The sequence below is a fragment of the Apostichopus japonicus genome, chromosome 14, assembly GCF_037975245.1.
Source record: "Apostichopus japonicus isolate 1M-3 chromosome 14, ASM3797524v1, whole genome shotgun sequence".
NCBI lineage: Eukaryota > Metazoa > Echinodermata > Holothuroidea > Aspidochirotida > Stichopodidae > Apostichopus > Apostichopus japonicus.
The window spans coordinates 9,287,849-9,307,020 of record NC_092574.1 but is presented as its reverse complement, the minus strand read 5'-3'; the positions used below and the strand labels follow the sequence as shown (position 1 = coordinate 9,307,020).

The window sequence follows — 19,172 nt, the reverse complement described above, 5'->3', positions numbered from 1 at the left end:
GAGGCCTTGCAAGTTGCATCTAAACATTCTTTATTTTATAATCTCACGTTTTAGAAATTTACACTTCCCCAAAAATTTGGTATATTAGAAGAAGAAAAAATGGTAACATCACTTTGAAGGGGAAAAATGGGACAGTATATTTTTTAAGCTCCTATTTAGTTACCTTATTTATTATTTTAACACAGTACTAAGCTACCTCCAGAAAAACATACATTGTTCAACGACACGTAGGCGGGATAATGTCGCTGTGTCGGGTGAGACTGCAATTTGTCTCACAAAAAAGTATAACTTATAACAAAGAATATGATAAACCCGTACTTCTATGCTTGTAGGCACCCCCCCCCCACCATCCATGAAAAAGAAAATGTTTCTTCTATATACACTCATGTTGGGGATATCCAGGTCAAGGGCGGCGGAAGCACTTTTAATCTGGGGGGCACCTACATCAAAGGGCACTTTGCAGAAATTCGATTAGACTGATGCAGCCCTATATTTAGTACCCTTTATAACTCTTATTGTATTATCTTATTTGTGTATACACATCACTCCATCAACGCCCCCCCCCCCCCCCAAAGGAAAATATGCATACTAGCACTGCAATATCCAATACGCAAATTGGGAAACAAGGAACAAATTTTCTCTTGAGACAAAATGAGGTGAAAAAAAATCATGCTAGTTGCTAATGTAGGAATCTTCCGAATTAGACTGGGTTTTTTCTTGTTAATATCTTAACAAATTTTCCATTCGAAATAGTTTTAAGTTTGACCCACAGAAATTCATTAAAAGTCACGGGCTTAGCCAGGATTTGCAAAGTTGTATGCACGACTATCTGAGCGGAGCGCCACCATCGGTTGGCGCGGAGCGTACTATGAAAAATTTTGGTTTTACAAACCCCTCAGATGGCCGGAACAGCACTTCCCGAGTGTTCATTATGGTTCCCTGGCCTCTTGCTAACTTGAGGCACCTCAATTTTTATATAGAAAAAAGGCACATTTTTAACCTGAGGAAAAGTGGGGGGGGGGGGGCACGTGCCCCTGTGCCCCCCGGTTCCGCCGCCCTTGGTCCAGGTAAACAATTGACTAGTTAGAAGAAAAAAAAAATGATCTTGCAAAAATCGTGGTTGCCCAGATGAAATGCGCTTATACGGTGGTGTTACACGGAAATATTCGGGCATAATGATGCTGAATAAAGAAAATCATGGAATTGTCGGGCAAAAATTTGAAAAAGATTCGGGAAAGCTACTGCATATTTATATTCCAGATGACAAGAAATTCGGGCAAAAGTCCTGAAAAATTTGGGCAGCCTAAAAAAAAATATATATATATATTTTTTTCTCCTCTTAGGCTGCCCGAATTTTTCAGGACTTTTGCCCGAATTTCTTGTCCTCTGGAAATTTGGGGGGGGGCAGTCTGCCCCCTGCCCCCCGCCTCGTACGCCTATGATTAGTATTTATTTGTATGTTAGGGATTATGGATATTTTTTAAAAGAGTGACAAAGGCAAAGTTTGCCCGAACAGTCGAACACATAGATTCAGTAGTAAACATTATATGTGTTGTAGTCTTGTAGAGCAGGAATTATATTATTCGACGGTCGTTAACATGCGTTTTCATCACAGTACGACTACTGTAGACTTCTCGGCCTATGCGCTACCGTATGTCACGTCAGGTTTTTCAGCAACTATAGCCTACTGCCGGTCCGCGGTCGAAGGGTCGCTCATGAGTGGTACATCGTGGATATTGGAGACCATTCAGACCAATGATGGTCTTCGCACATGTAATTTTTTTCGACACCCAAAATCCCATTGTGAGGGGGGGGGGGGCGACAAGCTTTCATGGGGGACTGTCGCCCCACGCCCCCGTAGCTACGCCACTGCACAGGAGCATGCCTTTTAATTACTCATTTCACAATACTTTTATCAGAGAAAATGTTTATTAAGAATATTACATTTGATCTTTAAGTGAGGAGTATTATATTTTTGAACGTGTCGATATGTTGAATATCAACATTCCTGTCGTGTGTGTCTGTGGGAAACAAGATGTATTGTGACTATGAAGTGGGGGCTATCGCCCCCACGCCCCCCGTAGCTACGCCACTGCTAAAGCGAAAGATAGAGATATAGTTACTGCTGAACTGCTGACGTCATTTGATAATAGAAACATTCAACATGCGTAGTACATTAATACTTCCTGTCACTTTTTTTATTTGAAAGACTACCAGCAATGTTGAAATAATGTTTTCTAAGATTTATGAAAGTTTTTTGATAACTGTAATGATAAATGTTAACATTTTTAAATTGTGGTACATTCATTAGATTAAAAAATGAAAGAACAAACTCATAATTTATTATATCAAAAATTGCAACTCACATGTGGTCACATAAATTTGACAAAAATAATTTGTTATTAAACTTGGTACAGTGCATGATGCGACATATTTAATTTAATTCATGCTTAATATTCTAAGTCGATCTTACACACCATTGGTCTGATTGCTATCCAAAGTAAGCCTTTCTTGTGTCAGTCATCACAGAGGTCCAAACACTATAATTGGTTAATGATGCCAGGCTTAGTGTCTGGGTGGGAACTGTGACAGAACTTGCTAATTGCTGTATGAATGAAAGATATATCAATTCATATTTAATATGTGCTGATACAGAAACGCAGTGATTGAAGATATTGAAGAGGAAAACGTTTTTTAAATCATGTTTTGTGTCGTCTGCCACAACGCTCCCACAAACTTAGGCGAGAGTTTATTGGAGTGAAAAAAAACTGCTTAACATTTATAGCCCCTCTCCCGTTATAATAGGTGTGGCAAAATTACTGTCGATCCCTAAGAGAAATCTGTATTACCCAGTTACACCGTATATACCGATCCCAAACTATCTATATTAAGAAGAAATTGAAAGAAGTTCATATACTGAGTTATCGCTCAGTTATTCTGTGATCAATTTGTGTTGGAAACTATTACCGATAAATTGTGTGAAAACTGTGTGATGCAGTATGAACCTTAAATCCTCACTGTCTTCCTCATACAGGATAAATACAGCAATGGCGTTCCACATGGTATATCTTGTGTCACTATTAGTCCTGTATAGATGTGAGAAAACGTGCGCTTACAATGATTCGTTACAAACAACTAATGACAGTAAGTGTCCATATAAAGAACGAATTACAATCAAATGGTGTTGCTCTGGGTCATGCAGGTAACATTTTTGTTACCCTTTGACGTAATCTTCTCATTCTCATATAGAATGAAACTGCCTTGTAATGAATTCATGGCAAATAGCTTCATATTCGATTCCTGTTTGCAGAATGAGATAGCCCATGAATATGAGGAATGGAAAAAGGTTAGCGTGCTTTCCCAAGACACAACGCATATATGTTTTTGCATTAATGTAACAGAGTAGTATGCAATGTAATTCACGGACAAGTGTATTTGACAGCTAGAGGACTGCTGCTACGGTAGCATGGTGATAATTTAACATTAGCTTCTGTATGAACAAAAGGACATGGACCGTCTACCAAATTCACACAGGATTTATATCTATTAATGTTCTTTAGACTTTTATTTTAAAGTAGAAATTATTCCATTGTAACAAGAAATATTTTAGCCTACAAGACGTAATGGATAAAGTAAGTTAATGTAAGACGTTTCATCTAATTGAATAGTTTATCTCACGGATTCCCCGTTTATTTAGTGCCTGACGCATGTGGAAAATATGGCGTTTGTGTTTGTGGCAAATTCAAAGTAGACTGCAGAGGCATGATGCACGATGTTCCTCGCAAGATTCCAACAAACACAACAGATCTGTAAGTCAAAATTAAGTTAAATGTAGGCTAATCATATAGCCAATTATTTCCAAGTGGTTGTTTTTCCAGACAATTGTTAATACTTCATTTCACCATTATTTTCAGACTATTTCAGGAATTGTCAGAGAGAGCCTTGATCACCTATTAAATAACTTCTTGTCACCTCAATCAAGTTAAAATTGTATTTATCAAGTACAGTTTTCTTAGTAGTACTCTTAATTTCTTCGTTTAGACTGGTGCACTTTACCAATATAAGTGAAATACCAGCGAAAGCGTTCAACGGTTTGTCTAAGCTTCACATCCTGTGAGTATAAACTTTTTTTTTAAAGCGTAAAGTGGAAAAGAGATAGAAGTAATTCCTTCGCTCAATAGTGACGTCTTGAGATGGGATTAGATGATAATGAGATTACCACAAAATTTGAAAATGTAAAATACCCTAAGTGCTCCATCATTAGCAGACTTTCTTTCCATGGGTTTTATACCTTAAACATGACATAGATATATCATTCGTAACATAGTAAAGGAATTGTTGAATTCTACTTTCTGTTTAAATAGCCTGTTCAATCAATGGATAGTTACTCTTCCTATACGACAAACCGGTTTGGTTTCATTCCCAAATTAAATGTATCATTAAATTATTAAAGAGTTCTGTGAACGAATGAAAGACATATAATAGATATTTAAATGAACCTTAGAAATTCGCTTTTAACCAAATGAATTAAACATATGAATTACATATATATATAAGTGACTGAAAGATGTCCTTCAGACTGGAAATCTCGTTGCAATGAATCATTGAGAAACCCAAAAAGAATGGAAGTAAGGCAGAGCTTGATTAACACCAAGTAATATGTGGTCCCTTTACGTTATACTAATTGTCTATCAGTTATGGTATTTGTCAGATAAAGATTTGCAATGATTTCTCTCAAAGATCTCTGACTAACAACGACATCGATGTTCTGCACACCGACAGCTTTTATGGTATCTCAAGTACTGTCGAACTGTACGTTAAAACATTTTATCCTTATTGGTCTCTACTTTAATGGGATGTATAGTGTAATGTTTAACCAATCTGCTACCAAGTTGGTTATAACCTGATAAACAGACTAAATGTTAGAAACCGTATATCTTGACTAATCTGAATAAAGGTAAATGTGAGGAAGCCATGGGCATATAGCATTATGTGTCACTTATTGAAATCCCTAAGTAAACGCCAAGCCGTATCTTCTGTTATAGAATAGATCGCATGAGTTCCTTTTTAGTATTATGAAATGTAGCATAACTATATAGACTGATCCCAACTTCAATCCTAGTCTTGATTTGTCGACATCCATTCTATGTTTTCGGTTTCCCATCTGCCAAGCTGCGACTGATTTTCTGAATTGTAAACCTCATGTAAAACGTAAACTGGAGTAACCATGTGTTTTACTTTGAACGTTGCTTTGACAGCCATGGTTTTGATGTCGTACTGCACGGATGAACTTCGAGCGATTTCCATTTTTGTTTTCAGCAATACGTAGCATTCCATTCTTTATAGAAAATAAATGTATGCTCCAGCGCTACTGCTATCTATGTACGTACCTTTGAGCATAACTCTGACACTGTACGACGATGCTGGTTTCCCTAAACTTTCATTGTAATGGAATTATACACAGCTGTCACATTTAGATTTGATTTGTCTAAACTACAGTCAAGGCAACGCAATTTACCAATCGTTTCCGACATAAATGTGTCGTTTTCTCGGTATTAATTTATTTTGCAGATATTTGGGCTATAATAAGCTGAATCGTTTACCAGTTAATGTATTTGACGGACTACGATCCCTACGGCTATTGTAAGTTATTTTAATTGAACTATAATAATATTGCCATCATAAGATTACTATCCTATGAGCTGTTCCTCTCACAAATAAATGGGGGAATTTAAACTCTTTAACACGTTTGGGGTTATACCAAAGTTTCAATACTTCCTAATATACAAGGAAAAGACTTGATTCAGTCACAGACACCATAATATTTTCTGGATTCACTGATATTGCTAATCGTCTTCCTCAAAACAGTATTCGCAAATTATATTGTTAATAAACTAAAGCTGGCCACAGTACTTAATAATGACATTATTCTAAGTAACGCCACTGAATAGATTCATCATGAACATATGAATTAGAACTACGACAAATGTGTGTGAAAGTTTTGAAAACGGCACAAGAAACCCCAGTTTGTTGTAATTGATTTTGCTTTGAGCTTTATCATTAAGAATTCCTTCTTTTTTTAGAATGTTATATGATTATGACTAACAAGACAAGATAACTATCCAGTCTGTGACACTATCTGCTATTTATGTTAAAACAGTTTCTTGATATTTGACACCCCAGTATTAAAAACGAATGGATTGCAAATGAATTGTGATATCATCGTCAAATATTAAACTAAGTTTAGCAAACTTCTTCCAAAGGAGCTTCCTAACGCAAGTTGTATTTGCAATCGCACACCGTATGTTACCTACATCCTTTGTGGCCTATATGCTTTACTTCCTCTCAATAATGACATAGGCTGAATACCAGTTAGCTAATATCCGTCAGTTTCTGTTACAAAATTATGTTATAAAATATTAACATCAGAATCAGGCTACTAGTCACCAGTTGTATATACTCACAGTTGATAAGACCAACATACAAAACTCTATTCTAATTAAACGAATGAATGCTATATGTTTACCGATTTCTTGTTTACAATAGCAATTATTTCATTTTTCATGACAGAAATTTAGCGTTTAATAAATTGACGACGATCACTAACAATCTTTTTCACAACCCGTCGAATCTTAACTATCTGTAAGTACCACCATTACATGATGTCGTCATTTACGATTTCCCCGATTGATTAAAACTGTTCATTTAATTCTTGTCATGCTGATACTGAGTTGCAACCTGAATCAATGTTATTTCTGATATGCTGATATTGAAACATTATACCACACGTTGTGATGTGGCTTCTCTGTCCGGTGGGACAATCAAGAGATGTGGTTGTAATGCGGAAGATAATCTCATCGAAAAGAGAACATTCAAATTGTCCAAGCGAAGTAGTTGCACTTATCGAATCTGCATAGCTTGGCCTAGGCTACTTTAAAGTAACAATGCAGACTGACTGTAACGTTAAGCATATACATTATGCCTTGCCAGACTTAGGCTTACTTCATATCCAATGCAAGTGGCCGAATGTTCCTTGCGTGGCCACGGGTGTCGCTCCTCATCACAAAGGTAGCTCTTAGTACCGCTGTATTCTTTGCAAACGGTTTCAAAGTCTGTATTGATTGTTAAACAGCCTTCTGGGGATGAAAAAAAGCTTCGCAAAATTACCTACTTCGTGGCAACAAGCGCACTCCACCTGCGTCAGGCATTATATCGCACAGTTGCCACACGATGATCCTCTTCTTCCCTGTTTACTCTTACGTTTTCCCTTACCTTTAATTCCTCGGCTGTGAATATAGGATCAAAATCATTAGGCTGCGGGCCTGTTATTTAACCTTCTTTGATTTCTTTCGTTTTTGTTGAGAAATTATCATGGAATTGTTGTTTATTGACTGTGCTTTAGTACTGCATTTGTACGGAGAAATCGCTACGGCTCAATTGAGTTGTTACTCCCTGACGTCATCAAGATGGAGTGTTCAGGCGTATTGCGTAATCAATGGCGGCTTACTGTGCACTGGTTAGTAGCCAATTTTTAAGCGAGCGTACTCAGTCAAACAGGAAGCGGTTACCTTAAAACTCGAATGTTAGAGAGTTTTGAGGTTACTGTATAATATAAATTGTCTTTGATCCCTGCCTTCGTTGTTCCTTTAAGCAAGATTGTGCGTCTAATGTACAAATAGTTTGCTTATATTACGCACAACGTTAATTCTTATCAAAACAAGTGCAGCAATGCGCATACGCTCAGGTAAGCTTCTATTTAAGAAATTTTGTTTGTGTGAAAAATGTAAGACAAATGCGGGATAATGGTGTTAGTCCCGTTCTTTCCAACTCCCAGTTTCCTTGCCTTATGCTCCTCCTAAGCAGACTAATTTGTTAGAAAGTTGTATTCCGTCAAAGTGGAAACACTGCCACGAACTTATTTATGACATAAAACTTGTACCTATTACTAGGGTTAAACTATGTCCTATTGCAAGAAACAAATAATCAACAGTATATTTGCTTCGTAGTTTTCATTCATGCAATAATAGAAAGAAAAACTAATCTATGTCTGCTAAATCTGCTAAAATGTTGTGGATATCACGTTTGAATTGTGCTGACCCAAATTGCTCACGAAAATTGCAAACACACAATAATAGAACGACCTGCAACTTATTTACAATCTACATACCACAGAGAACGTTAAAGAGCACGTGATAAGGCATCTGATCATTGATTGGTTCAATATTAGCTAATGCTGAACATAATAAATATTTATGCAATCTATACTGTATTAACCAATCATGAGGGAGAAAGAAAACAACGCCTGGTCCTAGTTGTTTTTCCTGGTCTGAACTTACGGGCTCCTAAACTAGACGTCTGAAAATGGACCGAACCATTTCTTACATGTTTCTTTATTCTGGAACAGTGGGAATTAAAACGGAGCAAATCTGGAAGGTCAAAAGTACAAAGGGTTAATGACCTTGCTGGAGATGGAAAGGAATTTAAGGGGGTGTAATAACAGTTCATGACAGTATTGTTGACTCGGTTACAAATTTGAGAGAATTTTGTCAAGCGTCAGGATCAGCTGTTTTTATACCAACCTAAAATATTTGAGTCTGAGATTCTAAGAAAAAGGGGTGCCTTCAGAAATTTCAACTTCAGAGAACACCGGACATTTCCTATCTAAGGATCTAATAATTAAGGTGAAGTTTGATTAGGACTGCTAAGCTGGCTGCACGCTGCCACACAGAAAGCAACTGACAGAACAGAAAGAATGTTAACACTGTAAACGTTGCGCTGAAAGGCCACACTCGTTTCCGACGTGGAACTTCGCCAAGAAGATAGCTGAATTAAGATTGCTATGCCAGCAACGTACTGCATAACAAAGGCGAATACGGAACACAGAAGTCTTCGTTTACCAGGTGGTGCGAGCTGCACTAGCAACCACCCGTAGGTAATACACAAAATCACAGATATAGAGGCCAGATAGCCTATGTGTTCTCTCTGTGTGTCCGGTTGGTTGACTACATCTCATGGAACCCGAAGTGTTGCATGATGGCAGGTAAAATATAACATTAAGTTCAATAACATTTTATACAAGCTGAAACAATTTAAACAGCGTCACGAACGGCCTTTAAAAAACATGACTTTCATCTGATCAATCCTGATATTCTTCCTAACGTACTGATAATTGTTTCGTAATATTGTGGAAGAGATGTCGTTCCGTTTTATTGTTCACTTTTGAATTCAAGTTATGTTTCATCATGGTGATGAATTGAATATCTTTGGTTTTGCAGATACATAGATTGCAACAGTATCCAGACCATACAGAATAAAGCTTTTAAAGGACTCGGTAACTTGATAGTATTGTAAGTTAAATACCACCACTTTTCCGACCTACCCTCGCCGTGTATATGACAAAAAACATCACATCACTGACGTTTTAAGAAGGATATCCACTCTCCAAAGTTTGCAATATATATTTTGATTTTCATATTCACACTGTTATGCATGCATGTAGATATCGCTCCTCTAGAATAAATAACGGTACATATATATGACATAGATTTAACAAAATGCTGACCTTAAGACATATACCAGCTTCCATACCCCCCACCTCCACCCCTCTCTCAGACGAATATATATATATATATATATATATATATATGTACATATATAAGTGGTAATATATATATATATATATATATATATATATATATATATATATATATATATATATATATATATATATATATATATATATATATATATACAATGAATGCATATTTCGTTTATTTCACTTATATAAATTTATATAGTTACTCTTACTTGCAGAGGACTGGGTTATAATGACCTACACACTTTGCCAGCGATGGTATTTGAAGATCTCTCTTCACTGACAGAATTGTAAGTAGCGTTTAATATCACCCCGGAGCATTTTTTCCCTGACATAGGTCGTGTACAGATGCTATAAAGCTAAACGGACTCAACTGTAGTTTATGTGGTTTATAAATATATATATATATATATATATATATATATATATATATATATATATATATATATATATATATATATATATATAAATATATATATATATATATATATATATATATATATATATATATATTTTATTTATACACACATATATATATTTTTTTAAATATGTAAAATTCGGTACTTCGATTGCATGACTGACAGTACTTCAGGATGCGAGAGTTTGTAAAAAGAGTGATGTAATTGTCTGAATTCACAGGCATTTAGAACGAAACCAGATTAATATGCTTCCAGATGGAACTTTCAGAGGACTTTCGAAGCTCACGAAAATGTAAGTATTTCGTTAACTGCAATGAACGAATTGCCAAATGCACTACAAGTTATGAATCTGGTAAAACTTGAAGAGATGTACACAAACATTATACTAATCTTATAGAAATGTCGGTTCTTGGCAAGTTATTTTGGCTCCATTAATCTCTATTTCTTACACAAATTAAGGAAAAGAAATGAAACTATATACGTATCACCGTAACTCTATGATACATACCGAATAACATATGTGAGGAAACAATCAACGGAACAAACAAAACAACGCTAGAAAAGAAATAACTTTTCCACTTATACTCTTTTTTAGAGCATATCTATTTCTGGTTGTATTTCATAACGTTTTCCATTCAACCCTACTACCCATAAAACGCTGAAACATTCATAACTGCACGAGTGTGACTCAGATTCGTTTCGAATACAAAGCATCTTGAAATGTTCTACATTTCCTGAATTTACAAATTTTAAGTAATCGAATTAAAATATAAACTGATCAAGAAGTGGTTGCGTAGTGTTGAGTGTTGGTTGTTACCGATTAGTTCACAACACCATTATAAGTAACTAGTCAATATCTATACGGACACAATAACGTTTCCTTTCTTTTACTAACATGTGGATAAGCCTCCAGAACCATGACAGGAAAACATTTGTACATATATAATAGGCCAAGCTCGGGACGGTTGGCAATAGCTAAGTGGTGATATTTCTCTTAGTGATTAGCACGCGTTTCCAAGACTGTAATGAACATTGTAATCGTTATGCAATGTCGCCACGAGGCAATCACGGAAGCAAGCGTAAATTAGATTAATTTCATATCGCCCGTTTTTTAATGATAATTCCGAAACAGCAATTACGTTTGTTGAAACATTTTTATGAATGAATTATTTATTTATGTCGTTTGAAATATTTTGGGATGTGATGATGTTTAATTTCTTTGAGAGTGAATAGAGCTTTGATATCAATTTGTTGCCAGAAAAACATTCTGAAATTATAACTTGATTTATGTCAAGTAATACTATTAAATGCATTTTCATTTATTTCACAGACAATTAAACTACAATAACATGAGCACATTGCCAAATAAGTTATTTGAAAGTTTGCGGTCCATTACAATTATGTAAGTATACCATCTAACAGTGGAAACAGTACAATCTTACTTAAACATCATGATATACTATTTCAAATATATATATATATATGTGTGAATATATATATATATATATATATATATATATATATATATATATATATATATATATATATTCACACACATATATATATATATATACACACACACACACATATATATATATATATATATATATATATATATATATATATAGGTAAACAGACTCAAATTTCTTCTAATTTCTTCTCCAATGCTAAAGGGACTTAGGATTTAATGAGCTTCTAACGCTGTCATCGGGTGTTTTTGATGACTTATCGACGCTTCAGGAGTTGTAAGTCTTCGACACTTTTATATATATATATATATATATATACTTAACCATGGTGACATGGTCTATGCAACGTTCTGCATTTCACAAGATCTTACAACGCAGGTCTTATATAAATTGGCTATTCAACAAAACCGGCGGTATATTTCAAAAACAGACAGGGGGCGGGGCACTCTAAAGCACTACGCAATCAGTCATAGATTGCAAGAAATGGATATATCCCTTAGGCTTACCGTTTATACTCATCATGGTATAGCTAATCGTTACCAGTATTTCCAATATACATATACCGCTAATGACCGGAACATTCTGAAACGGGGTCTTTAGTCTTCTACCATACATATAGTTGTTATGGTAACACAAACACACTTGTAGTTGCATGACCGGCTTCAAAATTTCAGGATAAGCTGTGTGATAGTCTTCATATTACGAAGATGAGGAGAGTCCGTAATATACGTTTCCTCTTTCAATAGGCTTCTTGATAATAACAAGATAAATACCCTTCAGAGAGGAACTTTTCGGGGACTTTCGGACGTGACATATCTGTAAGTTATTATTCTGAGATCCATTGATATCCAAAAACTACGGTAGACGTAATTTGCATGTAAAGAATAATATTCAATTACCCCAAACGGATATCCGAATATCAATGCAAATCGGTTATCGATATGAGAACATCTCACCTTTCAAGTTTACGCTAAGTAAACTTGTGACGTACTAGAAATGGAGATACCCTGCATGTTATATGATGTGTGGCAACGATAGAGATGTGATACCTTTGGTGTAATTAAAACAGGCTATCAGAAAGATAATATGAAATAATTTCATTTGTATCAACGTTATAGTATATAATTCAAGTACTATGGCTTTTGACACTTCCATATATCACCGTATTCCACACAAACATTCTTAGTGATAAATTACCAGTGTTTATTGATACATTCAAAGCTCTATAGCTTTGACGAGTAGTGATGGAGATTGAGCACGTCGTTAAAGTTATTATATCTTTTAATTATTACTATAGTACACTATGAAATGTAGCCATGTTTTCGTTTCATATTGCAGTGACCTGAAGAGTAACGACATATCGCATATAGTGCCTGGATTTTTTAATGAAACAGGCGTTTACAAACTGGAAATACTTTTTCTGCAGAGAAACAAGCTAACTATCATCCATCGAAATTCATTCATTGGCTTGGAAATGTTGACACACTTGTATGTTTCTTTGCTATAATAAATATTAAAAATATTAACGTTTAAGAATATGGAAAGTATACAAATATTCTACATGTATAACTTTACATGACGAATTACGTCTTGTAAATTGCAGAGGAGAGACGAAAGAGCAAAGGATATTTTCCTCAAAGTTAAATTTCACATTTGTTGGTAGTTTGAACTATACGAGACGACATGCCTCAGATAGTTACCTGTATATTGCATTTCAATTCATTCCCTCAATTTGGCGGAAAATGTTCTAGCCTATTGATGGCCTATTGATGTGGGTTTATATACTTAATTGTTCAACATATAGTGCACGTCCTTTTGCGGGTTACGGACTTATGCAAATTAGTTCAACAAACGTTCCATGTTGACACGGTAATTTGTTGCAAAAGTCATAGCAATTTCTCTTTTCTTTCAGATGTTTATTCGACAATTATATACATACTATTGGTGATAACGCATTCGCTTTGATGAATCTGCGGTACATGTAAGTAAGACAGAGATGGTATTTACAAGAGTCGTACTAAATATGTCTCTCTAAATCACTCATTAGTAAAGCCCTTATAACTATGACGACCTTCCATTCCACAAATTTGAATATTGTGAGTTCCTTTCAACTATTTTTTTCTTTTTTCTTTTTGTTTTCGAGTTTTGTTTCCTTTCACCAATTTCTCTCCAGTATATGTTTATATTTATTATATTCAAATTGCGCTTCTTTTTCTCCTTTCCATGCTTTTGTTTATCTTAAATATTGTATATCAATTTACATAATAAATGTTTTATTTTTCTTTTTTCTTTGTACCTGCCTCTCTAGATTGTATTGTATATCAATAATTCGTTTATACTTTGTTAAACATTCATGTACTGTACACAATTGAAATAAAAAAATAATAGAAATAAATTGTTGTCATTGTCATCGTCATGTACCTTTGTCTAACAATGCTAGTTGTTAAACATTGATAAATGTGATTCAAACGGCTTTCATAGATATTCCTTAAAACATTTTCAGCTTTCTCTTTACTTTCTCTTGTCTTTGAATGCAGATACCTGTTTCAAAATAACCTCACTAACATCACTGGAAATCCATTCGGAAGCAATGTAATGGAACAGCTGTAAGATCTTCTTACTTCAAATTACAAATATTCAAATGAAGAATTCCACATAGGCGTAGTCAAATCTCTTCAAATAAAATGACATATTTGGAGTTAATTACAAGTCTGTGTACAAGCACGTGTAGTGACCAACACGGTTTGCATTTAGCATGTATCTTTACTTGTGTATTTATTGTTAAAACATAATCGATAGCTGTTGGATCCCTCAATACTATATATCTACTCAATATTTTATCTCCAGACACCTTTTCGGGAACAAAATTGGCACATTTGACGCACAATCCCTTATGGGGATACCAAGCAATACCAGCATGTGAGTATCTTCAAAGCATATTTAAAATCAACAGATTCTTTCATCCTTTATCCAAAGCATCCCTTTGTCAAGTAAAACGATTAAGTGAAGGAAATATTGTGTGATCAAATAGTTATGACCCACAAAGTGAAGTCAATCATCAGCAACGTAGTAATCATTGCGATCTGTTATGCGAAGACATTAATAACTTCATTGATAGCAAAATACATGGAACAAACCACAAACCATCTTTCGTATCACTGAATATAACTTTGTAAGACCAGATCTTACTGAGAGGATATGCTGAATCTCGGCTAGTGATTATATTCAGTATCAACAAAGAAAAAAATACAATAAAATACTATAATATATGAGTTTCAGTGACTGTTTCATTTACATCTTCGCCCACATTTCATATTTGTCAAATCACTTTGATCAAAGTTTCCCGTCAAACATTTACCTATATGAAAATGATCTGTGAGTTTCCAGATTAATCATATACTCTAAAATCTTCTCATTCACAGATATGTCAGTTGCGATTTCTTGCTTACCTTACCGATAAATTCAAAACACCATAATATGTAAGTTCTATTTTACAGTAAATTTCCTCTGAAATTAGCGATTTTTTGAACAGAGGCTCACAGATGCAATATCTACTTAGTATTTCTGTCTCATTCAATGAAACTCCCATCGAAACTCTTCAAACAATTATTTACTGTTCAAAAGCATTATGGCCGTTGTTTGCTTCTTTCGTTATAAAGCTGTTTATAAGGGTCTCGAAAACATCACTTAAGATTTTGAAGGACGGAAACTGAATTATGCACTTTAAACCGTCTAATATAGACGACAATTAATAAATTTAAAAAACAACAACTTTAAATCAATTACTTAACGATTTCTTTTATGTTTTTGGTTTATGTTGGAATGCATACATAATCGTGCCGTAATGTTTTCTGGATGCGAATATATCATTCCACAGTAGGTGTGTGACTCCCTCATCTTTGCCATCAACAAAACAAGGAAACATCGCTGTAGTCTTTGCACTTATCACAGATGGCTTTACATGCGACATCTCGACCTCAACATGTACACCGTGCGGATCTGGTTCTTACGGTAATGCAGTTAAAGGTGTATGCACCCCGTGCCCAGCTGGTAAGAAGATTGATGTTGCAAACTATTATTTCCATTTGAAATGTATCCGTGATGAAATGATTTGTGTCGACTAACAGTACATGTTACACAAGTTTTTCTCGGCTAAAGGCTATGAGCGTGTAAATTTTCATAGCTTTTTTGGACACTGCATAGACATTACTGTGAGCATAATATCGTAAAATATTTTGCTAAAGCTGAATGTAACACTGTGTTTGTATAAATAGGGGTCACTTTTAATTTTGTAATCAATACAGGTGGCTTTTATCAGGATGACATCGCTCAAGTAACGCCTTCTGAATCCAAGTGGAAAATACCATGCAAACTATGTAATAATGGGACTTACGTTAAAGAAGGTCACGGAACTGCACCGAGAGATTGTGAGGTTTGCCCAGAAGGAACCAACCAGACAATATTAGCTGGACTTCGCGCATGTTACTGTAAAGCAAATTATGCACGAACAGATCGGTACGGTCCTTGCTTTCTTTGTCTTCAAGAAGGATTGGACTGTAGCCAGGAGTTTCAGGCACTTCTCCCCGGGTATACATGGAATTGGAGCTTTCCTGACGCAAATCTCAGTTACTACAATAGCTTTGTAACAAATCTAATCGGAGACGACATTGAATCGACACCTGTCAATTATGACGGGGAGTTGCCACGCGTGTTTAAATGCCCTCGCTCTACGAGCTGCTCCAACGACAATGACAACATAGGCGGAAACTGTGCTAGAGGATACACGGGGTGGTTGTGTACCAACTGTCTTCCTGGGTACTATTCTGTACTCGCTTCATGTGTCCCCTGTCCAAGTATCACCATTCTTATAGTAGAAACTTGCTTATTTGTGTTTATTTGTGCATTGGCCTGCGTCTTGTTAACAAGGCAAATAAAACAAAAAGACGAGGAAGAACAAAACAGGCGATCTTTTGTCGACGTCGTGATTGCTAGAATCAAAATTTTACTTGGGTTCTATCAAGTCATTGGGGAGATATTTACGTCTTTGCACGATATAAATTGGACTGGACCCCTAGTCATCGTAGGCAAGTTCATCTCGGCTCTAGAAATTAATATCTTGCGCCTATTTATCCGGCCAAGGTGCTACGACGAGAAACTTGACCTAGACCCTAAAGTTCAATTCATAATTGGAGCGGTTTTACCTTTAGTGATCATCTTTACCCCTTTCATATATTACCAAGCAAAGAAATTGTACGTGCTCATTAGGTTCTCACCTATCGTGCGCATGTCCTTTCAATCTCAATTCCAAAACCTGAAAAGGTGTCTTTTTGCATGTGTTGTCGTTCTGTTGTTCATAATTTACCCACCAGTATGTTCGGTTATCTTCAGCCTGTATCCTTTATCCTGCAAAACATTTTCTGTAGATCAGGATAGGAAGTTTAACGTCACACGACTTCGATCTGACTTTGATGTAGATTGCACAGGTTTGCAAGTCTACCATGTATCCGCATTTATCCTAACGGTTATCTATGTAATCGCATTCCCAGCAGCACTTCTCTATCTTCTCTGCAAGAACTTTTGTTTGCCTACTCGCAAAAAAGATTCATTGATTGATGATCTTCCACCTGACAACACCGACGACCCAACTGATCTTTCAGCTCTCACCAACTCACCAACATACCCATCTCCTCCGATATGGTTGAACTTCCTCAGTGAAAACTACAAGAGGGAATTCTGGTTCTGGGAAATTGTGGAACTGGCTCGAAAAGTTACGCAAACACTTCTCATTACTCTGTTCGGTTGGGAGGACAGACTGACTGTGATCCTGACAACTTGCATTTCTGTCCTATTCCTTCTCCTGCACGCTCGTTACAGACCGATGAATAGCTCGTACGAACAGGGACTTCAGGTAAATATCGGTGGCTGATATATGCTCACTATTATCATTCAAGTTCGGTTTCAATGAAAACCCTCGCCTTATATTTATGTAATGTTGTAATCCAATAATATTTCTTCTAAATACGATTTATAGTTATTCAAAGCATTTTCTGTTCTTGGGGAGGGTCACTTTGGAGATAAGTAAGAGAAACGTAGAACAGATTTCGGATTGCATTGAATCTTTATCTTAACTTTCACATATTTCAAAAACTGTGAATTGATTTTGGTATTTGGGATTTGATTTCAGATGTTTTCCCTGACGGTAATTTTCATCAATGTCATTGTTGCTGCGAACGATTTTCCAGATGAACACGAAAATTCCATCTTAACTGTCCTTGTTGTACTGAATGTTATCGTTTTGGTGATCATTGCAGGTAAAAGGAGATATGTTGAACAAACACTGTGACCATTAACGACAAATGGAATTTATTAATTTTGTGAACAACACTAGTCATCCATATCATCATAATACAGTTATAAATATAGTAAAGTTCGTGCCAGGTAGTATTCGACGTCAATAATATCGAAATAAAGTTAGAGAACTTGCATTGATATTTACGACAATTAAGGAAATGTGTATATTTTGTGCAGACAGGCTTGCTTAAAGTTTAGAAACAAGTTGAGACTAAAAGAAATATAGAATGGAACAATACACTTTCCCAAACATCAGTAATGTATGTCTTTTTTCATTTCCACAGGGGAATTCATTGTGACAGTAATCATTCATATGAAGCATATCGCAGTTAGAGTCATGACTATTGTATCAGCAAAAAGATACCGGACAACAGATATGCTAATCACCAGTGACTGATACAAGAATTTCTAGCTTCCTATCATTTGACATCGTTTTGACACTTGAACTAGAAAAGTTCTAGCATGTTGATAACAATTTGCATGACACTTATACTACTAAATATTTGTTTAATTAGTTTTGAACTCATTGTAAGTATCGATAATATGAACACTTGAATTAGAGAGTGACCACAAGTGGCATATTTTAGCAGGAAATGTCATGGTGTTCCAAATGTAATTGTTTGATTTATATGGGAGTCTCTGGGTTTTTGCTATTTGAAATTGCTGCTATATAAAGTAGTTTAGTTAACAGTTAATTATTCAGAAATTCATTGATTGAATCTTTTTTTTACACGCTTAATACTCTTCTAGTCAACGGTGAAGAAGGCATAAAGGGGACCGAAATTTATTTATTTATATATATATCTATATATATATACATACATATATATATATATATATATATATATATATATATATATATATATATATTTTATTTATATATTTATATATATTTATTTATATATATATATATATAAATAAATAAATTTCGGTCCCCTTTATATATATATATATATATATATATATATACCTTTACAATATTCTGTCTAATAAGAGGGGAGAGGTTGTATCAATTTTGACAAAGGAATTGAAAATGAAAGACAGGAAGACCAGGTAAAGGCGTTGTAAATGAAAATGATTTAAGATTTCTTTCCACTACGATTTCTAAATTAAGGTACCGGATTTGCTAGCCGTTTTCGCTTTTATCTACTTCAGTTTTTTTTTTCTGTCTCCTTTAGTAGCAATGACGCAAATGAAACTGTGTAGGAGTTTCTTTTACATAGTTTATAATTATTGTTTACAGTAAAAACGATTATCTTCTTGTAGTCGTATTATGTATATATTAAATATTGACCTAGCTTAAGATAATGAAAATGAAAGGTTAAAGATGAACGATAG

General features: G+C 35.1%; 1 protein-coding gene across 7 annotated transcripts in view; it reads left to right on the top strand.

The window, feature by feature from the left end:
- The window catches only part of LOC139979908 (uncharacterized), a 34,631-nt gene extending 16,024 nt beyond the window's left edge, over nucleotides 1–18,607 (top strand). For 2 of the 7 annotated variants that reach the window (XM_071991124.1, XM_071991123.1), the window contains exons 2-22: nucleotides 3,035–3,144; nucleotides 3,698–3,809; nucleotides 4,042–4,113; nucleotides 4,741–4,812; nucleotides 5,572–5,643; nucleotides 6,571–6,642; nucleotides 9,276–9,347; nucleotides 9,814–9,885; nucleotides 10,235–10,306; nucleotides 11,345–11,416; nucleotides 11,688–11,759; nucleotides 12,230–12,301; nucleotides 12,822–12,971; nucleotides 13,396–13,464; nucleotides 14,021–14,089; nucleotides 14,331–14,402; nucleotides 14,906–14,962; nucleotides 15,361–15,533; nucleotides 15,788–17,391; nucleotides 17,668–17,794; nucleotides 18,119–18,607. In XM_071991124.1, the coding sequence (XP_071847225.1) occupies nucleotides 3,048–3,144; nucleotides 3,698–3,809; nucleotides 4,042–4,113; nucleotides 4,741–4,812; nucleotides 5,572–5,643; nucleotides 6,571–6,642; nucleotides 9,276–9,347; nucleotides 9,814–9,885; nucleotides 10,235–10,306; nucleotides 11,345–11,416; nucleotides 11,688–11,759; nucleotides 12,230–12,301; nucleotides 12,822–12,971; nucleotides 13,396–13,464; nucleotides 14,021–14,089; nucleotides 14,331–14,402; nucleotides 14,906–14,962; nucleotides 15,361–15,533; nucleotides 15,788–17,391; nucleotides 17,668–17,794; nucleotides 18,119–18,231 (3,363 nt within the window). In that variant the 5' untranslated portion in view covers nucleotides 3,035–3,047 and the 3' untranslated portion in view covers nucleotides 18,232–18,607. Of the gene's footprint in view, nucleotides 1–3,034; nucleotides 3,145–3,697; nucleotides 3,810–4,041; nucleotides 4,114–4,740; nucleotides 4,813–5,571; nucleotides 5,644–6,570; nucleotides 6,643–8,871; nucleotides 9,041–9,275; nucleotides 9,348–9,813; nucleotides 9,886–10,234; nucleotides 10,307–11,344; nucleotides 11,417–11,687; nucleotides 11,760–12,229; nucleotides 12,302–12,821; nucleotides 12,972–13,395; nucleotides 13,465–14,020; nucleotides 14,090–14,330; nucleotides 14,403–14,905; nucleotides 14,963–15,360; nucleotides 15,534–15,787; nucleotides 17,392–17,667; nucleotides 17,795–18,118 lie in introns of those variants that run through there. The other 5 variants (XM_071991125.1, XM_071991126.1, XM_071991127.1 and 2 more) reach the window with 5 other exon arrangements.
- The last annotated feature ends 565 nt before the right edge of the window (nucleotides 18,608–19,172 follow it).